The sequence below is a fragment of the Globicephala melas genome, chromosome 16 (genome assembly GCF_963455315.2).
Source record: "Globicephala melas chromosome 16, mGloMel1.2, whole genome shotgun sequence".
Lineage (NCBI taxonomy): Eukaryota > Metazoa > Chordata > Mammalia > Artiodactyla > Delphinidae > Globicephala > Globicephala melas.
In genome coordinates, this window is record NC_083329.1 from 25666423 (window position 1) to 25692053 (window position 25631).

At 41.4% G+C, this 25631-nt stretch overlaps 1 protein-coding gene across 1 annotated transcript in view; it reads left to right on the top strand.

The window, feature by feature from the left end:
- Window positions 1–92: 92 nt before the first annotated feature.
- ARL3 (ARF like GTPase 3) overlaps window positions 93–25631 on the top strand; it is a 32395-nt gene continuing 6856 nt past the window's right edge. The window contains exons 1-5 of the mRNA XM_030865498.2: window positions 93–241; window positions 6873–7016; window positions 11248–11364; window positions 20944–20994; window positions 22573–22758. Coding sequence (XP_030721358.1) covers window positions 239–241; window positions 6873–7016; window positions 11248–11364; window positions 20944–20994; window positions 22573–22758 — 501 coding nt within the window. The 5' untranslated portion in view covers window positions 93–238. The remainder of the gene's footprint in view (window positions 242–6872; window positions 7017–11247; window positions 11365–20943; window positions 20995–22572; window positions 22759–25631) is intronic.

The window sequence follows — 25631 nt, forward strand, 5'->3', positions numbered from 1 at the left end:
TGGGTCTTCACCAGCCTGCCACAGCCTCCAGCCGCTCCAGCAGCCCGCCTGCGCAGTGGGAGGGCACATTGGCGCGCTTGCGCACATTGGGAAGAGGAGCTGGACCCCGCCCCGTCCTGCTGCTTTGCTCCTCCGCTGTGCGTACAGGGGACGTCGGGGGCGGTGCCGCAGGAGTTGCCCCTGGTAACGGGGGAGGCAGGAGGAGGAGGAGGAGGAGGAGGAGGGACTCGGCGGGAGGATGGTGAGTGTGGGGCCTGGGTCCCTCCGGAGCTGGTCGGTCACCCGCCTCCCTTCCCCAGGCCCAAGGCAGGGCACTGCGCTTAAAGACAGGAGGGAATGGATTGACGCTCAGCCTGCTGTCTGGGTCCTGGATTGGTTTCGGGGGGCGGCGGAGAGCCCCGAGTGTGGGCCCTGGAGGGAGATCTGGGCCTGGGGAGGAAGGCGGGGCTTGCAACCGGTCCGAAACTAGGGGAAGGGGCTGGAAGGGGCTGTGGAAGGGTGCGTGGTTGTCCCGGTACGGAGCCAGGGCTCCATCATTACTCTGGGGATGAGATGAGGGCGGATCCGAGGAGCTACGGAGAGCAGCCTCTGCACGCAGGCTTAGATCTTCCCGGGGAATCGGCCTCCCCGTGCCGCAGTAAAGTGGGGTTCGCCAGTGCCCGGCCAGAAGCGGGGAGAGGGCCAGCGCTACTGTCTTTGAGGTCGCGCCGGCGGTACCAGGGGAGATGGTAGCCTAGCTCTCCTCTTCCTCGCGATGTGCGGGCCTCTGGGGGGAAGGGTGCAAATCCCAGGACACAAAGAGGTGCCGCTTGGAAAGGATGCCTAGTGGATTTTACGCCGTCTTGGTGTCTGCGTGGCGGGCGCGCTTCTGCAGTCCCGAGTTATTTATTTGCTGACGGTTCTGCAAGGTCTGGTTGTTGGTGATGACCAGTTTCCCGTTCAATACTTAATCCATGTCGGTGTAGGCAGATTTGCTGCCCGGTCCTTAGTACTTCCTTCGGACCTGTTGCAACCTTCCTTGGCATCTGACCACACCAGAACCAAAGGCCTTAATGTCAGTTTGGAGCAGATTAAAACTGGAGGGTGGCCATTCACTTGGGGCAAGCCTTTTCTCTGTCGAACCAGATTAAATCTTTCCCAAATTGTAAATTATGATACGTGACATATTTGATTCTTGACACTCTGTTCCTTGTTGATTTCTCTGCAGTTAGTTGGAGGGTGTTAAAATGGAATTGAGTGGTTTTAGAACTAGTCAAAGAAAAAATTGATTTTGGAGCGTTTAGAGCAGGTTGGTTGGCTTACCAGCTGCAAAGAGCTAACACTCAAGCGTATAGTTACTTCCCTGCCCCAACTCTAGACCCTTTTTGACTTTTAGAAATGTTGAACCACTTCTGTTGACTTATGAAGTAAGAAAAAGCTAGATGTTCACAAGGAAAACATACATGTACATTTGGTTAGATAATCCAATGAGTACATTTTGATAGGAAAAAATTTTTGCAATTGATTTAACATTGTCAGATCGCTAAAGAAGTAGAATTATTTGATCGGAAGTTGCCAATCATATTTCAACACTTGCTACATTGCAGTTTTGTTAACCTTAGGCTAAACAGATCTTTACGTTTGCTTTTTATTAATCGTTTATACATGAGCTGTCCATTTAAAGGCTAACTTTTGCTCAACAAATGAGTACAAACATAAATATTTACACAGAAAATAACTAGAATTGAAATGAAAAAGGCATGCTAAACCAAGAGAGAAAGAGATTGCATCATAAATGAGAAACAGTTGGCTAACTTTTCCCAGTTTGTTTATCAATGTAGTGGACTGTGTAATTTTTATGATTGTTTAATTTATAATTACAAGTCACAATAAATTAACCACTGTCCTGTTTCCAGGTGCAGATTGACACTGTATACAACAAATTGACAGTGTATACAACACTGTTGTATACGACTGTTGTATTCAGTGATCAAGAGAGATTTTCTTTTTTATTTTTTTCCTACCATGAACAATAAGAAATTAGGACAAATTATTTAGGATTCTTTATCTGATTTCCAAAATGCATTTTTTTTTCCGTCTCCAAAAGTGTGAGCTATTCTTAGAACTGTAAGTGGAACATGGAATTTAAACGGTCAGTGGTGTGATTAAGTGTGTCACATCTGGTATCCCATGAGCCCCCATGGTAACTGTGCTAGTAAAGAGTGAGTCCCAGGTTTATTTATTTTTTTAGTCCTTTAGCTATGACTAATACATATTTATTCTTTTTTTAATTTGGAGAACTGCAACAAAAACCCATTATTGGTTTCTCTGAACCCCTAGAGGTTCAGTTGTCTTACCCCTGCCTTAGGATACCAAGTCCTTGGTGAAATACTAAGATGACAGTAATTTTTGTGCATAACTAATCACTGTTATTTAATAGATGAGTCCTCCATTTAGGAATTATTTATGGAGCAATTTCTGTATATATGAACCTAGTGGTAGTTATCTAGCATGTTTAACATTTGAAGATTGTTCCCAAGATTATGTTTTCCAGTCAAAAATTGTCAGTGAAAAATATAAACACAACTACTGTTTTGAGTGCCCCTATGTGCATGCTTTACATACATCATCTCACTTAATCTTCATAGCATTTTTCTTGAGATATAAATACTGTTCCCATTTTCTAGATGGAACTGTGCCGGAGGTTACACATAGGGAAGCTGAATAAAAGTCTATGAAACTCTAAAGCCCATAATGTTCTTTTCATTAGGACTCTGATGAAGTGTGAACCCACTCTTCCTGAGGAGGTGCCCGTATTTTGTTCCTCAGGAAACACTGTATCTATTTAGTAGAGATATAAGGAGAAAGAAGACAAAATTTGGGTGAGGTTCTCCCTATCAAAGCTATACGAGGGGCTTCCCTGGTGGCGCAGTGGTTGAGAGTCCGCCTGCCGATGCAGGGGACACGGGTTCGTGCCCCGGTCTGGGAAGATCCCATATGCCGCGGAGCAGCTGGGCCCGTGAGCCATGGCCGCTGAGCCTGCGCGTCCGGAGCCTGTGCTCCGCAACGGGAGAGGCCACAACAGTGAGAGGCCCGCGCACCACAAAAAAAAAAAAAAAAAAAAGCTATACGAATATGCAGGTAAAAAAAAAAGAAGAAAGAATTAACCTGAAATACTGTATTTTTCTCCTGCTGATTCCAAGGAGAGACAACTCAAGTTTTCTAAATCATAAGAAAAACCAAGCTATAAATATGATATTCTGAGCCAGAGATAAAAAAGCAGTTTTTAGCACCCCCTCCTCAGGTCATATGACCAAGATTTAAATCAATCAGCTGCCACTCGTTTTTAAATCACATGACCCAACTTTAAATCAATCAGCTGCTTCCCTGTACCTCACATGACTTGGCTTTGAATAGTAAGAAATGCAGAGGTATAAAAATGATGTTCTGAACAATAAATGGAAAAGCAACATCTTAGAAAGTTTTTTCTTTTCGAATGGACCATTCATTGCATACAGAATAAAGGATTCTCTTGTGGATTTCTTGAACTGTAAACATACACACACACACACACACACACACACACACACAGAGCTATACGAATTCCTGGAAATTAATAACATCTTACTGGGCAGCACCAGGTTTTTTTGGTGAGGTAAAAGTAAATTGAAGTCAGTTCCATTTAAGCTAGGTATGGGGAGTGCATGTACCTGACAGCTGGTTTACTAATTTTAATACTTAATTTTCTTTTTTTTTTTGCGGTACGCGGGCCTCTCACTGTTGTGGCCTCTCCCGCTGCGGAGCACAGGCTCCGGACGCGCAGGCTCAGTGGCCATGGCTCACGGGCCCAGCCGCTCCGCGGCATGTGGGATCTTCCCGGACCGGGGCACGAACCCGTGTCCCCTGCATCGGCAGGCGGACTCTCAACCACTGCGCCACCAGGGAAGCCCTTTAATACTTAAATTTTAGCTGCTCCTCCCAGTCACATATATTTTCCATATACCAACATATTCCTCTCTCCCTCTCCAACACCCTAGTTTCTTTGAATGACCTAGTTTGTATCATTTTAGGTCAGTGCACCATGTTTCTGCCGGTAGTCGAGTTTAAGCTGATTTTGAGGCAGATAAAATGTCCATAGTCAACAGCATGTCTAGTCATGATTTGCCTATAGAAAAGTTTGTTTAGTTTTGTGGCTGAGTCAGACCACTTCTGTCCACCAGGGTGCAGATAACTTGTGTGCATGCATGCTGATAACGCACGATGCACAATTAACTAAAGTTCTTGTTTCTTAAGTTGCCTCTATTTAATGTCATAGGAGTACACATCCTACACAGAGATCATATCTGCTTTGCTCACCATTGTACTTGGAGCATATTATGGGTGTTTAATATAAATGAATGAATGAATGGATGTGTTGACCAAAAATACACTAAAAATTCATTTCCTTGTATTTATACTGCAAAACGCAGCCCCATAATAAAATTAACTTCTAATGGCTGTCTCCCTTCGTTTGACATTAACCATAGACATATATGGATAGAAGCATAGAGTAGACTTATTCTGCTCTTTTGTCCAGCCTGTTAAATCAGCTTACTTTGTACCTTTCAGGCAGAACCCTGATATCTATAAATATCCTCTTCCCTATTTAGCAAATGCTAATAATCCTGTGATCCCCTCTCCTCAGGAGTTGGGTTAATGTGATGCTGTACTGTATTTGCATTTGTCTTGCCTAGACCATGCTTGAGATGCCATTTGTTATTTCTCTGGAAGAAAATATGAGCTGAACTTTCCATTTCTCTGTAATTTCATTTCAAGGTGCAACATGTGAAGTTATTGTTTCCTGATGAGGAAAATTGCTCGTTGGAAATGTAGAAGTATTATTTTTTATACTATTAGGTTTATAAAGTTTAGTTAGAATGTTTTCTTTCTCATCTGTGTTTTGCTTTTCTCCTTTTAAGACGAATAGAAATTATGTTTTTTAAATCATTCAATTTCAAATATAATGAGTGTGTAGAAGCTCTCAGCCTGCAGAAAGCAGTATTTATATATACTGATTTTTTCTGAAAGAGACACATGAGGAAAAACCTAAAACATTTATTTTGAACCTTGAAAATATTTTATAGAAAACAGATTCTTTCACAATGTCTATACTAGTAAATGATGCATGAGAAGAACTTTCTTAACCTGTACCATTGTTTAATGTACAAATGTGATAAATTCCAGTTGTTTTAGCATTTTATTGGAAAGGATAATGAGGACATCTAATCAGGAACCCAGGAGGAGTAGTACAATGTGTTTTGCCTGTTCTTAGCCTTTTTATATCACGAGTCCCCTAAGGGGCTCAGAATTCTAATTTTAACTGTTCTGAAAGGTGGTATTATAAATGAGTGATTGCAATGTAGCTAATAGAAGCCAGGGAGATTGCTCATAAACAGAGTTTTAAAAAGGAATGGTGTCAAATAATTCAAGGCTGGAGAAGATAAAAAACAAAAGAAAAAATATGCCATAAAAAAAAAAAGACTTGCTTAATCTTTTTTTGTTTGTTTGTTTCAAATCTGTTCATTCTCTCTTCTCCAAATCTTTTGGAATAGAATTTGTCTGTCTTAAACTAAACGTTACATTTTGTTGCTGACAGAAATTGAGGCATAGAGAGGTTAAAGTGGTCAGTGTGAATACAGTACTAAAAGGGGTAAACAAAGGGCCTCTGAAGCAGAAGGGAATTCTTATAATTATGCATATTTGCATATCATTGTCTCAACTCTTGAAAATTATTTCACAGAATTATCATTTGATCTTAGTGAACAGACTGGTTTGAGTTATTTCCTGGTGCGATGCGGATAAAAAAACATAACCATTTTATATAATTCTAAGACTCAGTTTGAAGGAATTTCCACTTGGGCTGGGAGATTAGATTATATGCCCTTTAAACTCTGGGATTCTTTGATTCTTGATGTAACCATGCCTCATTGGGAAATGATTGTCAGCCGCAAGACAGAACAAATAACTATCTTGTAAGATTTTTCTTATGTTCTTAGCTAAAAAGCAGCATGGCTTATTTCCATCCATTAAAAGAATAATAACAACAAGAAACGGAAATATTAGATTACTAGTCAAAAATACCCTGGTTAAACTTTAATGTTTTTTTGCTTCCAGAATGACCTTTCAATTCCCTAATTTCTCTGTTGTATTAGATTCTTCATCTGAAAAACATAGATGATCTATACCGTGAAGCTATACTGTAAGAGTCATGTGAAAGTTAGAAGATGATAGAGTATTTTGAATGATGGAGTCTTAAACAAGAACTAAAATAAAGTCTTAAAAAGAGAGCCCAAGTACAATTTTCTACAACCTTTTGAATAGTACCTTAGTACCTTAAATCTTACATTAACTCGGGTGGGTAATTCTGTTTATTTCAACAGCTATCATATAGTGTCTAATAAGCGCCAGGCATTGTGGGAGATGGAAGCTATCTATAGTCCTTACGCACAAGAAACTTCACTCTAGTATAAAGGAGAAAAATACAAAAATCAGTTCCCTACAGTCAGATATGATGGGTGCTCTGGTAGGGTGCTCTGGTATATATATATATATAAAGGGCTTCAGGAATGGGAGTTGGTTAGTAGTACATACTTCCAGGAGATTTGGGGTGACTGTTAAGCTGGATTAATAGAAGGAGCAGGAATAAGCCAGGCTATTTATTAAGTTGCTGAATTTACTAAAGTATTTCTGCCAAAACTTATAAGCAAATGGAATAAATGACATTAAAGTGGAAAATAGTACTATAAGCGCTCCACAACCAAGAACTTTTTTCAAGGAGGAGAAGGCATTCTGATACCCAGTAATATCAAAGTCAGTGCCTCCAAAGTAATCTCTGTTCTTCATGGTTGTTCAAGGGCTTACTCTCAATTTTGCGCAAATTGAAAAGTGCACCAGACCAGGAGGTGAGAATCCTTCTCCTGGGCTTGGATAATGCTGGTAAGACCACTCTTCTGAAGCAGCTGGCATCTGAAGACATCAGCCACATCACACCTACACAGGTGAGCACTGCCTTGCCCCCGATGCTTGTGTGACACGTGGAAGATGGTAATAGCAATATGAAAGACAAATGGGAGATAGAGTTTTGTCCATTTGTAAATTTTGTTACTGAGAAAAGTCTATACAATTTTAAAATAATCTCAGATTTCAAAATATATCAAGAGATTCCATTTATGTGAGATACTTAGAGTTGTCAAATTCATAGAGACAGGAGAGAGAACAGTGGTTACCCAGGGGCTGGATGGATGGCAGTGATGGTTGCACAAGAGTGAATGTACTTAATGCCACTGAGCTGCACACTTAAAAATGGTTAAAAAGGTAAATTTTATGTTACATATATTTTACAATAATTTTTAAAAAGAAATAATATAAATTTATATGTCTATACATAGCAAGATACAATCACTTCCCTCTGATCTAAATAATTCCTTTTTAGAAATAGCTTTATCTTCTCTGATTTTGAAATTAATACATGTAGAAAAATACAGAGAGAGCATAAAGGAAAAAAACAGTACTGTGAGAAAAACCACTTTTAGTGTGTATTTTTCAGACTTAAAAAATACAAATATATGTCTTTTTTTTTTTTTTTTTGGCCACACCATGTGGCTTGCAGGATCTCAGTTCCCTGACCAGGGATTGAACTGGGGCCATAGCAGTGAAAGTCCAGAATCCTAACCACTAGGCCACCAGGGGACTCCCTCAACTTTTTAGATTTTTGGGGGTGGGGGCTGATGGGGGTTGGGGGCCCTCGCCACACGGCATGCATGCGGGATCTCAGTTCCCCAACCAGGGATGGAACCTGTGCCCCCTGCAGTGGAAGCGTGGAGTCCTAACCACTGGACTGCCAGGGAAGTCCCTCAATTTTTTAAATAAAAAAACAATTACCTGTATTTTTTTTTTTTTTTTTTTTTTTTTTTTTTTTGCTGTACGCGGGCCTCTCACTGTTGTGGCCTCTCCCGTTGTGGAGCACAGGCTCCGGACGCGCAGGCTCAGCGGCCATGGCTCACGGGCCCAGCCGCTCCGCGGCATGTGGGATCTTCCCGGACTGGGGCACGAACCTGTGTCCCCTGCATCGGCAAGCGGACTCTCAACCACTGCGCCGCCCGGGAAGCCTAATTATCTGTACCTGTATTTTTATTTATTTTTTTTAAAATTTATTTATTTTTGGCTGCATTGGGTCTTTGTTGCTGCGCACAGGCTTTCTCTAGTTGCAGCGAGCGGGGGCTACTCTTCGTTGAGGTGCACAGGCTTCTCATTGCCGTGGCTTCTCTTGTTGTGGAGCACGGGCTCTAGGCGCGTAGGCTTCAGTAGTTGTGGCACACAGGTTCAGTAGTTGTGGCTTGTGGACTCTAGAGCGCAGGCTCAGTAGTTGTGGCGCAGAGGCTTAGTTGCTCCGCGGCATGTGGGATCTTCCTGGACCAGGGCTTCAACCCATGTCCCCTGCATTGGCAGGCGGATTCTTAACCACTGCACCACCAGGGAAGCCCTACCTGTATTTTTAAATCCAGCCTCATCAACCCTCCTCTTTCGTAGGGCTAAGCAAGCAAAGCACAAGGACGGTGGTGCTCCCAGCATGGATGTTGGAGACAAGTCCTGCCTGGAAGAACTTTAGTGGGTTTCTTTAGGCCTCCTTCCCTGCAGGAAATCCTGAGAGAGCTTGACCTTTGGCCAGGCCTTTGGGTTTCCTAACTAGGGGCAGCCCTGTTGGTCTTACTTTTTAAGTGTTTGAGCGTTTGAGGTTTTAGCAAAACCAGAGTTATTTACCATTTTCTGTCACTGTCCTGTGATAAGAACTTGGTGTCGGGTTTGAATGGCTGTGCTGGTGTGTGTACTTCACGGCCAGCGAGTCTTACTGATTCGCAGCTCTTTGCAGAAAAGTCATTTCAACTGCTACCAAATGAGCAATTTTACAGCTTCTGAACAAATTTAATGTATGGCCTGAGGAGGAGCAAATTACAGTAGTCTAGCCTAGAAGGGCTGAAAACACATATTAGTGTGTCAGGATTTCTGCCAGAAAAAGAAGGGCTAGGGGTTTTTTTCCGCATTAGTGAGAGGCTGTCTCTCTCAAGAGCACCACTAGAATGAGGACATCCACACTGTGAGCAGGGAAATGAAATCCTAGTTATGGACCCAAAGCTCCAATTCTAACTTTCAGGCTCTGTTTGTTATGCTATAGGTGACTCTGTTATTATGTCAAGGTTTCGTATTTAATCTTTAAAAACACACTTTTATTGTGTTTTTGTTTTATATTAGAAAAAGTGATAGATGCTCATTGTAGTAAACTTAGAACATATAAATAGGTAAAATTGAGAAACTAGAAATCACCTGTAATGCCCAGTCAGACGTAACCACTGTTAACATTTGAGAATGTATCCTTTCAAGTTTTTTTCTTTGCCCATATATGGTGGGTATATTTAAAATAGAAAGTAAAAATGGCTCATACAGAGTATACTATTTTGTATCATCTTTTCCACTTAATAACGTATCTTGAACATATTTCTACGTTGTTCTGTATGTAAATACTTATACAGTACACATCTCTAAATGCACCCATTCATTATTATTTCCTTAGAATAATTTCTTGGTAGATTTGTTGGGTCTGGTGACTTACAGACTTTTAAGGCAGCTGACACATATGGTCAAATTCTAGGATTTACACTTATTTATTCCCTCATCCCAGAAAGGATTTGTTGTTGCTGGGTCTGACATTTACTACTGTAGTTAAGTGTAGAATTTTTAAACGCATAAAAGGGGTTTTGTGAATGAGTCAGAATGAAGTGCGCTTTTACAATAAGCTTAAGCCACTTCCCTTAGGAGTTCTAAAACTTCTAATTTATTCAGTCATTGGCATTTTAGAGGAGCAGTAGTAAGCATCATCCCCTGTTGTCCTCTAGTGACTGTCCTCAGTGGAAATTGGGTGGCAGTGTTCCCGTACTGTTGCCCTGTGCCTTCTCCTTCTGCGTGAGGCAGTAGTGCTGGGGAGCTGCCAGAAGAAGCAAATGTTCATGGAGGCATCCCCAGACCCACTTAACTCCAGCGATTCTGGATGAAATGTCACTTCTGTGGGAGCAGGCTGTTGATGGGATTTTTCAAATCCTTATTTCATTATGTCATTCTTTCAAGAAGATTTTTTTTAAATCTTGCTCATAAAATGCCTTCTCTTCGAACCCCAAAGGTCTTGTTAATTTGTTTCTCTGCACATGAACTCCCAGCTCACCCTTCTTCCTGCCCCTGATTGGCTTACCTTCCCCAAAGTTCCACCTTGAGTCACTGTCCTGAAAATGAACACTTTCTTTTCAAGTTCATCAGAGATACCTGTTAAAGAACAGTTTCAAATGCCCACTTGTTTGTTTTCATCACCACCTGTATGAGGGGTGCTACTCCAGTTTCAAACCAGCCTCCCGCTTCGTGTCCTGAGTTCAGGTCCTTCCTTTTCTTGATCAATGCATATGAGGCAATTTCTTTCATTTTGAGCTGCTCTTAAAGAATCCAGTCTTCCAGATTGTAGCTCTTGCCTCTTTTTTTTTTGCCTGCATTGGGTCTTCGTTGCTGCACGAGGGCCTTCTCTAGTTGCGGCGAGCGGGGCCTACTCTTTGTTGTGGTGCGTGGGCTTCTCATTGCAGTGGCTTCCCTTGTTGCAGAGCACAGGCTCAAGGCACGTGGGCTTCAGTAGTTGTGACTCTGGGCTCTAGAGCACAGGCTCAGTAGTTGTGGCGAATGGGCTTAGTTGCTCTGCGGCATGTGGGATCTTCCCGGACCAGGGCTCGAACCCGTGTCCCCTGCATTGGCAGGCAGATTCTTAACCACTGCGCCACCAGGGAAGCCCCTTGCCTCTTTTTAAACTTAACATTTGTTCTGTTGTGTTGAGTCTGCAGATTCAGCTTTGTTTTCTTGTTAGTTACATGTAATGTCCTGTTAAATTTCACCATGCTGAGGACTCATGGGATGGGTGGGGGTCTGTGTTGATTACCAGAGCTGTTCTCATAACAAGTCATCCTCAGCAGTTCCATGTATGTGTGCACTCAGCATGACATCATCAACACTGACCCCAACCTGAGTGACAGAAGCACGTGTAAATACATTTTTGTTCCCCATCAGAGCAAACTGTTTTCAGTATCATCTGTGTCACGTCTGGCAGAGTACCTCAGAATTAATAAATAACATAGCTGGTAAATGTAACTTTGTCAGAAATTGATCTCAAAGCCTAGTAAAACTTGATATTTTTTGTTTCAGGGTTTTAACATCAAAAGTGTACAATCACAAGGTTTTAAACTGAATGTATGGGACATTGGTGGACAGAGGAAAATCAGACCATACTGGAGGAATTATTTTGAAAACACTGATATTCTCGTAAGTACTCCTTCTGATGCATCAATTCATAATCTCTTCTCCCCTGTCTTACTAACATTTACACTATAATTGTCTTTCTTGTCAATAATTCCATTGCCGTAACATTGCTCTTCATCACTATGAATTTAGAGCTAGCAGACAGATTGTGGAGCTTTGTGTAATTTATATAAGATGTTTTTCTGTTGCTCAGTAACAATGTTGTGCCCACACCCACCTTGGCAAATAAAGTATTTATTAATTACCATAGTGATTTGAACAGCAGAAGAGAAGTCAGAAGATTGTGCCATTGACTCCATCAACCCAAGGAAATCAACGAATCAGGTATATCCCAAAGAGAGCAACCAAGATAGTGAAGGTCCTGGAAACCATGATGTATGAGGAATGGTTGAAAGACCTGACGATGTCCTTCCTGAAAGAGAAAATGCTTGGAATTGTCTCTAGTTGCTTCAGGACCTATCTTAAGTCTGAGAGATTGGCTTCATTGTGAATAGTTCTAGAGGACCAGGCAAGGAGCAGTTTGGGGAGTATTAGGGTTTAACTCAGAATAAGGAAGAAGTTTCCTATAATCGTAACTGTCCAGAAGTAGAAGAAGCCGCCTTAGGCTTCTGGGATTCCTTCTGCACTGGGATTCCTGGCTCAGGCAGCATTCACGCAGGCAGAGGCTGAGACTTGAGCTCCCAGCTCACTGCCAAGTTCTCTAGGACTACTGTTTTAGGATTCTTGGAGATTTTACTCTCCAGGTGCATGATTTCTCCAATCCCTCAGCCTCTCAGCTCCTTCACCTCCCCTCCAGCGAGCTTGCCATCCGCCCCACCTCAGCCACTCACTCATGGTCGTACCGTAAAACCAGGACCTTTCATGAACTTGGATAGGAAAAAATGTTGCATAATATCTCCGTTAACCTCTAACTGAAAGTTTGAATTTGCTTTAACTATGACCATAGACAGTAAGCTGCAAAAACACGTCGATATCTTCATTGCCAGTAGAACTCACCTTGCATCTCAGACAGCTTCCCTCTCTGCTGCTGCTTCCTAGGTGTCTCTTTCTACCTGCTCATTCCTATCAGCATGCACACATCCTGTAGTTGCTCTTGTTTAAAACAAAAAACTCTTGGCTTCCTGTACATCCTCCTCTAGATACTGTCCCATTCCTCAGCCTCTCTTTACAACTCCTTAAAAGAATTTTCTGTGTTCTCTGTCTTCACTTCCTCTCCCCGCAGGCACTCGGAACCCTCCAGTCTCACCGAGAATCCACAGTGCCGAGTCCCATGTTCAGGTTTCATTACTCATCTCACTTGACCTGTCAGCACATTTAACAGAGTTGGTCGTCGTGCTGTCCTTGAAACATTGTCTTTCCTTGGCTTCCAGAATTCCATTCTATCTTGGTTTTCCTCCTGTCTCACTGGCTACTCCTCCTCAATCTCCATTGCTATTTTTTCTTATCTCCCAACCTCCAAATGTTGGAGTGCCCCAGAGTTCAGGCCTGTGCTTTTCTTCTCTAAGTCGCTGCTTAGATGACCTCATCCAATTTCAAGGCGTTAATCACCACCTACATGCCGGTGAATCCCAAACTGTTATCTCCAACCTGGAACTCAGTTTCATATACAGCCAGCTGCCTATTTGACACCTGAACACCAGTGGCTAGTAAGTCCCCTCAACCTCAACATGTCCAAAACCGAATTCCTATCTTCATCCACCCCTGCCCAAATCTTCTTCTCCAGTCTTCTCAGTAAATGACAGTCCCATTCATCCAGAAGCACTGGACTCATCCTGGGCTCCTTTTCACTCCCCACATCTTCTCCATCAGCCAATCCCGTCAATTCTACTTTCAAAATATTTCTAGAATCTGCCCACTTCTCTCCATCGCCACTGCTACCGTGCACTGATTTCTTTAAATTTATTTATTGTTTTTATTTATTTATTTGGCTGCATTGGGTCTTCATTGCTGCGCATGGGCTTTCTCTAGTTGCAGCGAGCGGGGGCTACACGGGCTTCTCATTGCGGTGGCTTCTCTTGTTGCAGAGCACAGACTCTAGGCGCACGGGCTTCAGTAGTTGTGGCATGCAGGCTCAGTGGTTGTGGTTTGCAGGCTCTAGAGCGCAGGCTCAGCAGTTGTGGCACACGGGCTTAGTTGCTCCACGGCATGTGGGATCTTCCCGGACCAGGGCTTGAACCCGTGTCCCCTGCATTGGCAGGTGGATTCTTAACCACTGCACCACGAGGGAAGCCCCCCATGCATTGATTATTGCAGTATCATTCTAACTAGCCTCCTAACTTCTGCCTTGCCTCCCTCAAGTCTCTCCTCAACGCTATAGCTATATTGATCCTGTTAAAACATAAGCTTCCCAGCTCAGAGTTAAAGCCAAGGTTCTTACAGTGGTCCACGAAGCCCCCTACCTGCTGACTCCTCTTCCAAGCCCTTCTCACCTGGTGCCAGCTACACTGGCCTCCTTGCCATTCCTGGAACACAGGCATGCTCCCACCTCCGGGCCTTTGTCATCACTATTTACAATGCTGGAATTCTTTTTTCTTAGATATTCTCATGGTGTAGTCCCTCACCTCAGACATACTTTTATTTATTACCTTTCTCCTCCACTGTAATGTAAGCTACATGAATACAGGAACTTTGCTTTTCTTTTTTTTTTTTTTTAACTGTTGTATCCCCAGTGCTTACAAAAGTACCAAATAAATGAAATGGATAATTGTTATAGATGGATTCCAACATTAGGTAGAATGTGGAGTTCTATAACTTCTAAATTTCCTTCCAACTCTAAGGTTCTATGATTCTGTATCATTGTGGTCAAGTCCAGAGGCTTATTAATTCTATGAACTGGGTGGAACATCTACTTCACAGAGGGTTGATGAGAAGTAGTGAATTTATTTATCATGATTCTTAAATGGGGAATAATACCAAAATATAAAATTGTACTATCGTCAAATCAATAAACACATGTGAGATACCAAGATGGCCGTCACAAGGGCTCATAATGTTTCTGGCCCATGGTGAAGGTAAGTTCCCGTATGTTCCTTGTGCCAGGTTGAAGGTTTAAATGGATGAGAACAAAAAGATGAGACACATCCATCCATCCATTTATCCATCTATTCAACCAGTTATTCTTCCAAAATGTATTATATACCTTCTAGGAGAACAGAAGAGAAATGTTGGGAAAAAAGAAAAATTTTCCCTTTAATACAGAAATTTCTTCTATAATCTCAAATAATGTGTCTGGTTTTGAAATATAATTTTAGAAATTTTCAAATTTATGTAGAGGTCAAAAAAATAGTGTAATGAAACCCTAGTTACCTACCCATCATCTGGCTTCCTTAATTTCAGCTTTAGCAATCTTGTTTCATCTCCCCTACCACTACTTTTTTTTTTTTTAAGTATTTTAAAGCAAATCCAAGCCATCATATTGTTTCACTCACGAATCCTTGAAATGTAGAGATGAGTCTCTAAATTGTATGAAACTACATGTTAGAAAAACTGAACATTAAAAGTCTTTCAAGGGCTTCCCTGGTGGCGCAGTGGTTGAGGGTCCGCCTGCCTATGTAGGGGACACGGGTTCATGCCCCGGTCCGGGAAGATCCCACATGCTGCGGAGCGGCTAGGCCCGTGAGCCATGGCCGCTGAGCCTGCGCGTCCGGAGCCTGTGCACCGCAACGGGAGAGGCCACAGCAGTGAGAGGCCCGTGTACCGCAAAAAAAAAAAAAAAGTCTTTCAAATCCCAAAAATCAACAAGGAAAGTCCTGGAACTAATAAGTGATTACAGCAAATTTGCAGGCTATAAGGCTAATATACAAAACCTATAGAGTCAAGCCAAATCATTATGCTATATACCTTAAACAGTGCTGTATGTCAATTATATCACAATAAAACTGGGGGAAGAAAAGGCTATAGATTCTCCTTTACTTTTTGAGGCAAGAGTTGGGAAAAAGCAGGCAATTGAGAGAAATCACAGTTCTATCTGTTCATCTACTGGATTAGGTACTTTGAAAGAAATGTCCAAATAAGGGCTATATAGGGACTTCCCTGGTGGTCCAGTGGGTAAGACTCCACACTTCCAATGCAGGGGGCCTAGGTTCAATCCCTGGTCGGTGAACTAGATCCCACATGCGTGCTGCAGCTAAGAGTTCGCATGCCACAACTAAGAAGTCCATATGCCGCAACTAAAAAAGATCCCGCATGCCACAATGAAGATCCCGAGTGCCACAACTAAGACCCAGCACAGCCACAATAAATAAATTCCTTTAAAAAGAGCTGTATATAAGGACATTAATGCCTTAAGGCTCCATGAGGAGGTCTCAGAAACTTTCTGGTCTACAGATCAGGGTAATTTTAAAACATAAGCTCTAACATCTTGAGGGTAGACTGCAAGGTAGTTGTAATATGACCCTGGATTCCACACTTCCCATTAGCTAAGAGCACCTAGGAATTATTGGACAATCCAGCAAAACTAAGTTCACAGTAACCCTAGAGGAGCTTTCTCCAGCTATATTATGCTGCCAGTATCAGACAATATTTTGGATTGAGTCAAACCTTTTGTCATTTTCCAATGCTATTTGAGATTAAACAAGTCTTGAGGAGCAGCTGAGTACCCAGGGTTAGATTCTAAGGCCTTGGGGCTTTTAGCCCTATCTGCCCATTTTGTAGCAGCTTGGAGTGACAGTGGTAGATGGGTTACATTAGTTTGTTTGTACTTAATAGTCTTCCACTGTTGGTTGAAAAGACCTATTACACTAGACTCCACACTGCCTAGAAGAGCAGGTTTGAGGCTTGATGCATTTTGTTTCCTGGTTAATTCTTTTCAGTTCTCTCTAGAGTGCCAAAATACAGTCTTGCTTTAGAGCAGGTGTCGACAAACTGATCCAGCCTGCCTCCTGTTATTGTGTCTCGTGAGCTAAGAATGGTTTTGACATTTTTAAATGGTTGAACAAAAAATCAAAAGAAGAATAAGATTTCATGACACATGAAAATTATATGAAATTCAAATTTCAGTGTCCGTAAATAAAATTCTGTTGGAACACAGCCACGTCCATTTGTTTATGTATTTTTTTATGGTTGCTTTTGCACTACAGCAGCAAAGTTCAATAGCTGTGAAAGAGATTGTATGGGCCACAAAACCTAAAATATTTACTACCTGACCCCTTACAGAAAAAGAGTACCAACCCCCACTTTAAATTATATGTTTCTCTAGAGGTTTGAAAGAATCAGAGCAACTCCTAAAAGTGCAGTTATTCTCAGGGATGATGACACTGAGAACATGACTTCAGCTTTATTAATTTGGGGGAAGTGACTAAGAAATTAATCCTGAGATAAGATAGAAGGGAGGGGATAGGATGTCTTCCATTTCTCTTGTGCCAGGAAATAACAGCCTTTTGATAGACAAAAACACATCATTTTTTTCAAGGTATATATTAATATTAATACCAAACTTCACTTACTTTATCATAATTAGTTTTGTGTCTAAACACAACATAATTTAAGGTAATTTGCCATCATTTCCATATCCAAAGGACATCAAGTGAGACAGAGCTCAAACAACCATCTCTTATATTATCTCCATAATATCACTCACACTTGAGCATCAGTACCACTAGAGCACAAATAACTGAAAACAGGTCATCCAGAAAACTTACTTGTCAGTTTCACCCTCCTCTTAAGACTTTTGCTCAAGCTATCAATAAAAAGCCACACTTTTTAGTGTCATCTCTTCTGTCTCCGTCTACCCCTCTGGTGGAGAAATACTTAAGAGCAATAAAATGGCCAAAAGGTGGCAGCAGGAGGGAGGAGGACCAGAAGCAAGAGGAGAAACAAAGAGCCTTCATTCACATGGTGGATAATCAGTCTCCGGATAATCCGAAATTGGCTGAACTTCCATCCAGAAAAAATCTTTTTCTCTAGGTCTTCCTCCCACAACCAAATAAAAATTTCCAAGCAGTTGCCAATGAAGGTGTGAATTGGCTCTGCTTAAAGCATCATTCTCATTCTGAGTGCCATGGATTATAAGTTTATTTTAGAATAGGTTTATGAAACTTAATTTTTGAAGATCCATAATGTTTTAAGACCAGTCAAAAGCACTATATTTAACTTTCTTTAATACTTTCTGAGTATTTTTTATTTGATAATCTGTTTCTGGATTCTTTTTTTTGCTCAGTATTATGTAGCAACCTAAATGGGAAAAGAATTTGAAAACAAATAGATACATGTGTATGTATAACTGAATCACTTTGCTGTACACCTGAAACTAACACAACATTGTTAATCAACTATACTCCAATATAAAATAAAAAGTTACACCAAGGGGGGAAGGGGCGGGGATGGGATGAATTGGGAGATTGGGATTGACATATATACACTATTGATACTATGTATATAATAGATACCTAATGAGAACTTACTCTGTAGCTCAGGGAACTCAGTGCTCTGTGGTGACCTAAATGGGAAGGAAATCCAAAAACAGAGGGGATATATGTATACGTATAGCTGATTCACTTTCCTGTACAGTAGAAACTAACACAACATTGTAAAGCAACTGTACTCCAATAAAAATTAATTTTAAAAAATTAAAGTTAAAAAAATGGTTTTTGCATGACTAGATTAACACTTACGTTATTAACAAGAAAAAGAAAGGAAGAAAAAGAGGCTATCCTTATCCTTAGCTATTGACCGCAAGCAAACAGATACTTGCAGGAAGAAACTGGGCAGCGCTGGGGAGGGGGTAACCAGGAGAATCGTGTGCCACCATAGAAAAACAGATCTGTGGGATCACCAGAGACTGGTTTGTGCTTAGGACTTCTTCACTTGGCCCTTTTAATAAATGGGGCAGTTGTTTTATAGCCTTCCTCCTGGAATTATTTTACAATAATTTTCAAATTCTATAAAAGTTATGTGAGAAAAATACTAAATGATAGGAAGAATTTATGTACAGTTTAGGAAAAGCCCCCTTTTGACTCTTTTAATGAAAATGTTCCTTGTGAAATTTAATGTCAAAGCAATAAGTAGCAAGTCATTTAGCAAGTAATTAAAGTAAAAGTTAAAACTTTCTTATTGACTTTCAGCCTCTGGATTCTTTGGTATTTCAATCATCATCTTTCTTGTCTACTATTAAAACTATCTTTCCATTCCTAATTATTCTCTCCCAACTGTTTATTTTTCATCATATCAAACACCAATTTCTTAACTGTATCTTTTTCTTTTCTTTTTATTTTTGGCTGCACCACGCAGCTTATGGGATCCTAGTTCCCTGACCAGGGATTGAACCCGGGACCCGGCAGTGAAAGTGCCGAGTCCTAACCATTGGACTGCCAGGCAATTCCCATTAACTTTATCTTTAATTGTATTCTCAGCCTTGTCTCAGCCTCTTCTACATTTACCTTCTCACTCATACCCTTTGTTCTCAAGCACATTTTTTCCTGCTTCGTAATCTGAGCCCAGAATACCCTCCCAGGGATCACCTGACCCTTCTCCCCTCCCTCACATCATCTCCCAGTCTTGCCTGAGTGAAGATCATCTTAATCCACTATAGACTACCAAATAGTTCTAATCCCGTCCTTTGTATTCAGGTTCACTCTTCCATTGCATTCCTTCCTTCTACATCTGTGTTTATACTATGCCTGCTACTATATAATGTGAGACCCACCAGTGGAAAACTAAGCTACCACCATGTTCTGACTTATCAGACAGTATCGAATTTTGTGTCTCTGTGGTGTGCATTGAGTCAGAGTAATATTAACAATAACAATAATAAGGCCACAAAGAAATACTGAGACCAAACACATCCATCCTTTCTCCTATGATTCTCCATGAAGGAAACACAGGTGAGGTGGTCCCTGGTATCATATTTAGCACTAGTGACTCTAAATTTATTTATTTATTTATTTATTTGTTTGTTTATTTATTTATTTTTGGCCGTGCTGCGTGGCATGCGGTATCTTAGTTCCTGACCAGGGATCGAACCTGTGCCCCCTGCACCCTGCCCCGGGCCGAGGAAGCGCTGAGTCTTAACCACTGGACCTCCAGGGAAGTCCCAGCACTAGTGACTGTAAATGAGAGTGCATTAACTTAAGCAAAGGAATTTTAATTGTTGGGGTTTTTTTCCTTTCAAAAGAGAGCAAGTTTTCAGAGTAGAACAGAATTTTAAGGCACGTAAAGGTGGGAATTCAAGATTGCTTTTCATTGTTGTTTTTCAATGATATGTTCTTTCAAAAGAGTGTTTCCATTATACCATTAGTTTAGTAACAATTCTAATTTCTTTAAAGAAAGTTTGAAATTTTGATAATTTTTAAGATTAGCAACTGGGAGAACATTTAATACACTGATGATTTTTTTTAATGACTACAAAATGATATCTCTGGTTTTCTTTTTTTTTAAATTTACTTATTTATTTTTGGCTGCATTGGGTATTCATCGCTCTACATGGGCTTTCTCTGGTTGCTGCGAGCTGGCGCCGCTCTCCGTTGCGGTGCGTGGGCCTCTCATTGCGGTGGCTTCTCTTGTTGCAGAGCACAGGCTCTAGGCTCGCAGGCTTCAGTAGTTGTGGCACGTGGGCTCTAGAGCACAGGCTCAGTAGTTGTGGCGCACAGGCTTAGTTGCTATGTAGCATGTGGGATCTTCCTAGACCAGGGCTCAAACCCATGTCCCCCGCACTGGCAGGCGGATTTTTAACCACTGTGCCACCAGGGAAGTCCTCAGATTTTCTTTTTAAATTAACATATGAAGAAGAATTAGAAGGGAACTTTCATAAGAAATGAAAATAATTAATGTGCTTGGGTTCTGGAACTATAGGCGATTATTCTTTCTTCTTTGGTCTTATCTAATTTCCCTTATCATTGTTATAGGATGTTATTTATACAATAAATACAATTCAGTGATGGGAAAGAAAGCTTGGGATTTGTAATTTACGGTAAATCTCAAAACTTCTTTTACTCTGGCAAAGCCTATGCCCCTGCTATTTCCAGTACTTGATCTTAACCTCCCAGCACCTGAAGACAGCATACAGTTAATACTGAAAATGGTACTTTCAGAATGATGATGTTCGAGGTCTATAGGATTTGTAAATGCCTCAAAACACTATCCCTTCCTGACAATTTGGGACACAGTATAGCAGAGTGCTTAAGAGCAACTAGGGACTTTACTGTCAGGTATGCCTGAGTTTGAATCCCCATTTTGTCATGTACCAAACGTAACTTGGGTAAATTACTTAACTTCTTCGGGCTTATGTTTATTTATGTATAAAATGGGATAAAAATGAAATCTAACTCACGGAGTGATAACGAGGATTAATAGGGTAAATCTAGTAAGAATGTTCAGTGAATGCCTGTTAACTATATCTATTTTTATCCTGCTTGGCTCTCCTGACTTCCTACTTTGGAGTTTTGCTGGAGGTATTTTCTGGGCCTCTCCATTTAATTAATTAATTAGTTTATTTTGCATCCGTAGATAAGAATTACCACCTCAGTTTCAGGATGCTGTGCTAATGTGAAAATCTGCTGATTGGGAATCATCTGCTCCTTCCCTAGAAGTTGCCCTGTCTTTTTCCATATTTGCTTATTGAAGTAGCCTTCTTCTTTTACTTTACAGATATATGTAATTGACAGCGCAGACAGAAAAAGATTTGAAGAGACGGGTCAGGTAAAAAATTGTTCTGTTGAGATACTTCCCAAATAATTGGGTATTCATTAATCTACTTTGTAAATGTATAAGAGTGGGGAAAGTATTTTTGTTTAACCTGTGCAGTTTAAACAAAACAGTCATTCTGGCAAGCAGGCAAAATACCACTTGCCTAAAAAGAAATTAGTTGAGAATTCTTTAAACAATTTTTCGTTTAAAGCCTTTTAGTTTTAATCAAATTAAATAAATAAGGTATAAGCAAATGGAACTTACCACCATGCCCAAAAGCTCTTCCCAGGCCACATAGAAATGAACCTGAGGAACAATTCACTTATCATTTCTGTGTACATTTTTCAATACCAACTTAATTGATCCAAGGGTAACTTGGACAAATTAGAAGGTATGGGAAGAAATGTGCAAGCCAAGACTAAGCTGCTCTTCTTGCCAAGTGAAGAGATAGATATACTTTGAACCCAAATATGACTTCAAATGCAGAGTGCATGTCAACATGATTACACAATGCAATCTGTGTATGCAATTTTAAATAGAGAAGCAGTGGGCATAGACCATTTTACCCAGACTGAGTGCACTGATAAGAAGTGAGTAGTATCGTGGACCTCTTTGGAGAAGTACCTTTACATTTTATTGCAGAGTCCTTGGCCTGTGTCCTAAACTACTGCACGTGGCCTTCCAAAGGTAGCAGTCCCCATGTTTAAGTTCCTTTTCCCTGGAAATTAGTTTGAGAACTCTCCAGACTCCTGGAGACAGCCCCTCTCCCTTCTATACCTTGATGATTTCTAGACTTCACTCAAGTGAAGCAATGTTAAACATGAGTTTGGAAGTGAAGGGTGTCAGATGGAGATCTGCCTCTTGAACCATCCAGTTCTCTTTGACAGCCCAAGTGTCTTAAGTAGCTAAAATGTGGGTTGAGTGGGGAAGAGGTGGATCCTGGCATTTAGCTAAGTATATACCTTCTCCTGTACTTATCGCAGGCAAATCAACATACAGTTTAGATCCCAACCAATAACCTAAAAATTAGAGACCTTGCCAGATGGACTAATGCAGTTACTTTAGGATGTGGGTTTAATGAAGTGTAATGCACATGCATGCATGTTTTGGAGACAGAGATTGATGAAACAGAATTATAGTCTCTAAAGCAATTGTCATTTTTAGTTCAAATTGTAAAATATATATGTATATGTACATATACATACATATATATGTATGCGTATCTATGCATTGAAAGTTACTTGCAGATAGTAACGTTTGGGTAAGTTTAAAATGTCTAACCACAATTTGTGTTCTCCCTCGAACAGTATTTCTCAAAGTACGACTTATGAATCCCCTATAAAAGAACCACCTGGGGAACTTGTTAAAAATGCAAATCCCTGGACCCTGGCTTAGACTTTCCAAAGTCAGCATCTCTGGGGCAGGCCCAGGAATTTGCCAGGGGATTCTTCCACAAGCTTAAGTTTGAGAACCACTGCCCTTGAAAGTTGCTAGTTGATCAGCTTAACTTACTTATTTCTGATTAGAAATGCATGGTTAAATATCATAGATTTCATCCTCCCCTCCCCATATATTCCCACAATGATCCAGGAACTAGCTGAATTACTGGAAGAAGAAAAGCTAAGTTGTGTGCCCGTGCTCATCTTTGCTAATAAGCAGGATCTACTCACAGCAGCCCCTGCCTCTGAAATTGCAGAAGGACTGAACCTGCACACCATCCGCGACCGAGTCTGGCAGATCCAGTCTTGCTCAGCTCTCACAGGAGAGGGCGTTCAGGTGAGGTTACTGGAGGGCTCGGTCACCTGGCAACACGGCAGCCTGCCGAGGTAGCCTGTCTCATTGGTTGGGTGGATCTAGATAGAAAAAGATATGAAACAAATAGCCTTTGATGGGCAGATGAACCATTCCAGGATGTGAAAGGCCTGGAGGAGTTTGATTCTTTTCTACTTAGCAACCAATCCGATATCATTAACTGTTCCAAGAAAGCCACAGATAAACCACCCCCCCGACGAGTGACAAGCTACCCCACTGGGGAGGAGGTTCGGAATGGAAGAATTCAAAAATGCTTTCCGACTCTAGGGTTCTTTGGTGATTGGGTTGGGGGTTTTGTGTTGTGTCTTGTATTACGGATGCTAAATACTTGCACTCCCAAGGTAACAGAGCCATCAACAACACACTAGCTATCCTAGAAGTGTTTTGTCTTTTCTGTTGGCTGTCTCCACTGCTGTCAGGGTTGGGGCCTGTTTCATGCTACTTCAGGTTTGTTTCCCATGGAGAAGCTTCTGCCGACCGAAAGCCTTAGGCTTTAACACTGAGGAACTGTGTACTGAAGAGCAGCTCCCCCTCATTTGATCTTAATTTAGGGCAGAAAACGATTGTAATCCAGACACCTGAAAGGCTCAAAGAATGATCAACAGTTTCAGCTCTGATGTTTCCTACCAAGCAGCCTCAAACCTGTTGACCCTTGGGGTCAGCCCCCTAGGACCACTTCTTGATTCTGAAGCCCCCAGCGTGCTCTACACGCCTCATTTTCAACATCTGGTGTACCTGCCAGGGAGGTGACCCAGTGCTGTGAGAACCAGACAGCACTGCTCTAGGATGCTTTGGGGGATCAACAGCATCTAGAAAAATGGCATCTCCCCTCATTGCCGTAGGACACGTGTCTCTGGTGGCACGACCAGTTTGCTTTTCTGTGAACTTGGTGTGTTGGGGGATGAGCCCGAGATTTGATTCTCCATCATTGTCCGGCAGCCTCTTTCCGTTTCCCTTCTAATACTCTTCTCCCCCTCTCTCAGACATTTGATACTGATTTGTCTTAAAACTGCCTGACCACTTTTATCTCAAGCAAATAATCACTTCCTAGAATTATCTCACCTGTTCCAACTGTTTGCTGCCTGGTTTTTCCCTCTTTGTCACACAAAGAGCCAGGGCCCCTTCTGTGCTTGGCCTCTGATCTGAGGGCAGACCAGTCAGCACGGAACAAGCGCCCCTGCTCCAGACTCCTTGACACCTGCCCCTCAGAAGCTCTTGGTGCGCGTGTGTGTGTCGTGCAGGCTCCCAAGTAGCCGTAGATTACCTCGGCTGTGTCCCCAGAAGGGAAGCTGGGGCCCTTCGAGTCTCTGTGAGGTGTAGGTCTACGGAGGGGGGCAGGTGTTAAGTCTCATCTGTTTCCTTTTTTCTTTCCTAGAATGTGGTTATAAAGCAATATATTCTCATTTTAATCATATCAAAATAATACATAAAATTAAAAAGTTCTTTCATTTCCTCTAATCCCACTCAAGAAAGAAACTAACTACCATTAGTAGTTTTATTCTTCTCAGGTCTCCTCTATAAAATTGCAATCACTTATGTGATTATGTATATCTTATCAGGTTTTGAATTAACTGGGCGATTTTCAGCTGGTCCAACAAGTATGTTACAACCCAGAATGTTTTTGAGTAGGTAAACTCTGATCATTTTATTTAGCTTCTCACTTTTAAACAAAAATCAAGTTCTGCCTAAGGTATTTCCCTCAGTTGTGCCAAAGATGGTACTCATGAGGCCTCAGGTTATTTTGGTGAGGCTGAGGCCCAGGAAAAGAGAGTAGCTTTCTTGTGTTTGTACAACCCACTTCAGCAAGAGGACTCTGCCTCTCTAAATGGTTTAGAACCCAAATATAGAAAATAGAGAACATCTTGAGTTTGGGGACTCTAAAGATGGGGCCTTAAGAAAATCAATGCAGGGACTTCCCTGGCGGTCCAGTGGTTGGGACTCTGCGCTTCCAGTGCAAGGGGTGCTGGTTCAATCCCTGGTCAGGGAACTAGGGTCCCACATGCCACATGGCACAGCCAAAAGATTAAAAAAAAAAAAAAGCAAATTAAATCATTAAAAAAATAAAATAAAATAAATGCATTCTGTATGTATACTCCTAAGAAAGTAGGAATTGACAGCTCTATTATCTTTTTTCACTCGTGGCCAGAGTGTCAAAAGGAAGAAAAAGCAAAGCTGGAATTTACAGTGAGGCTCTTGTTTCTTCAGCCAGCCTTAGGGATATAAAAAGGAGGGACTAGGGTCATCTCTTTAGAGGAATGGCATTCAAGTCAAGGGTGCTTCCTCAGAGGAGCGTGGAGTTGGGAGGGAGCTCTGGTCATTGTCTTTCCAGTCCCCACCCTTCCCGCTCGGCCAGGCAGAGATGACAAGGACAGACTCCTTGTTGCCAGCTGTTGAGCTGCCATAGAAATGAAGTTCCCTTTATATCACAGGATCTTTGGGCCAAAAAAGAGGCTGTGAGCTACCAGACAGACAGAGGGTGGGGGCAGGCAGGAATCAAGTGAGACAGTCCTGTATGGTTTGATCTTGTTAGAAAGTTCTTCCCAGATCAGGGACCTCAGCAACCAGGTTCACAGGAAATGATATCATGAGAGATCCAGTAAAGAAATGTGAACAAGAAAAATCATGGTTTTGTATGGAGAAGAAATAGTTTGAAGGTCACTTAATTAGTTTAGTAGATAGTACCATGGTGTATAGAATTGGGTAGTTAAGACTGGGATTTCAAGGTTAATGAGATTAGATTATGGTTAATAGAATGATATAAATTTAGAGAATTTAGCCATTATTTGAAACGGGTTATTTAATAAAAATGTTAATTAAGAAGGGAGTCTGCTGTCTGT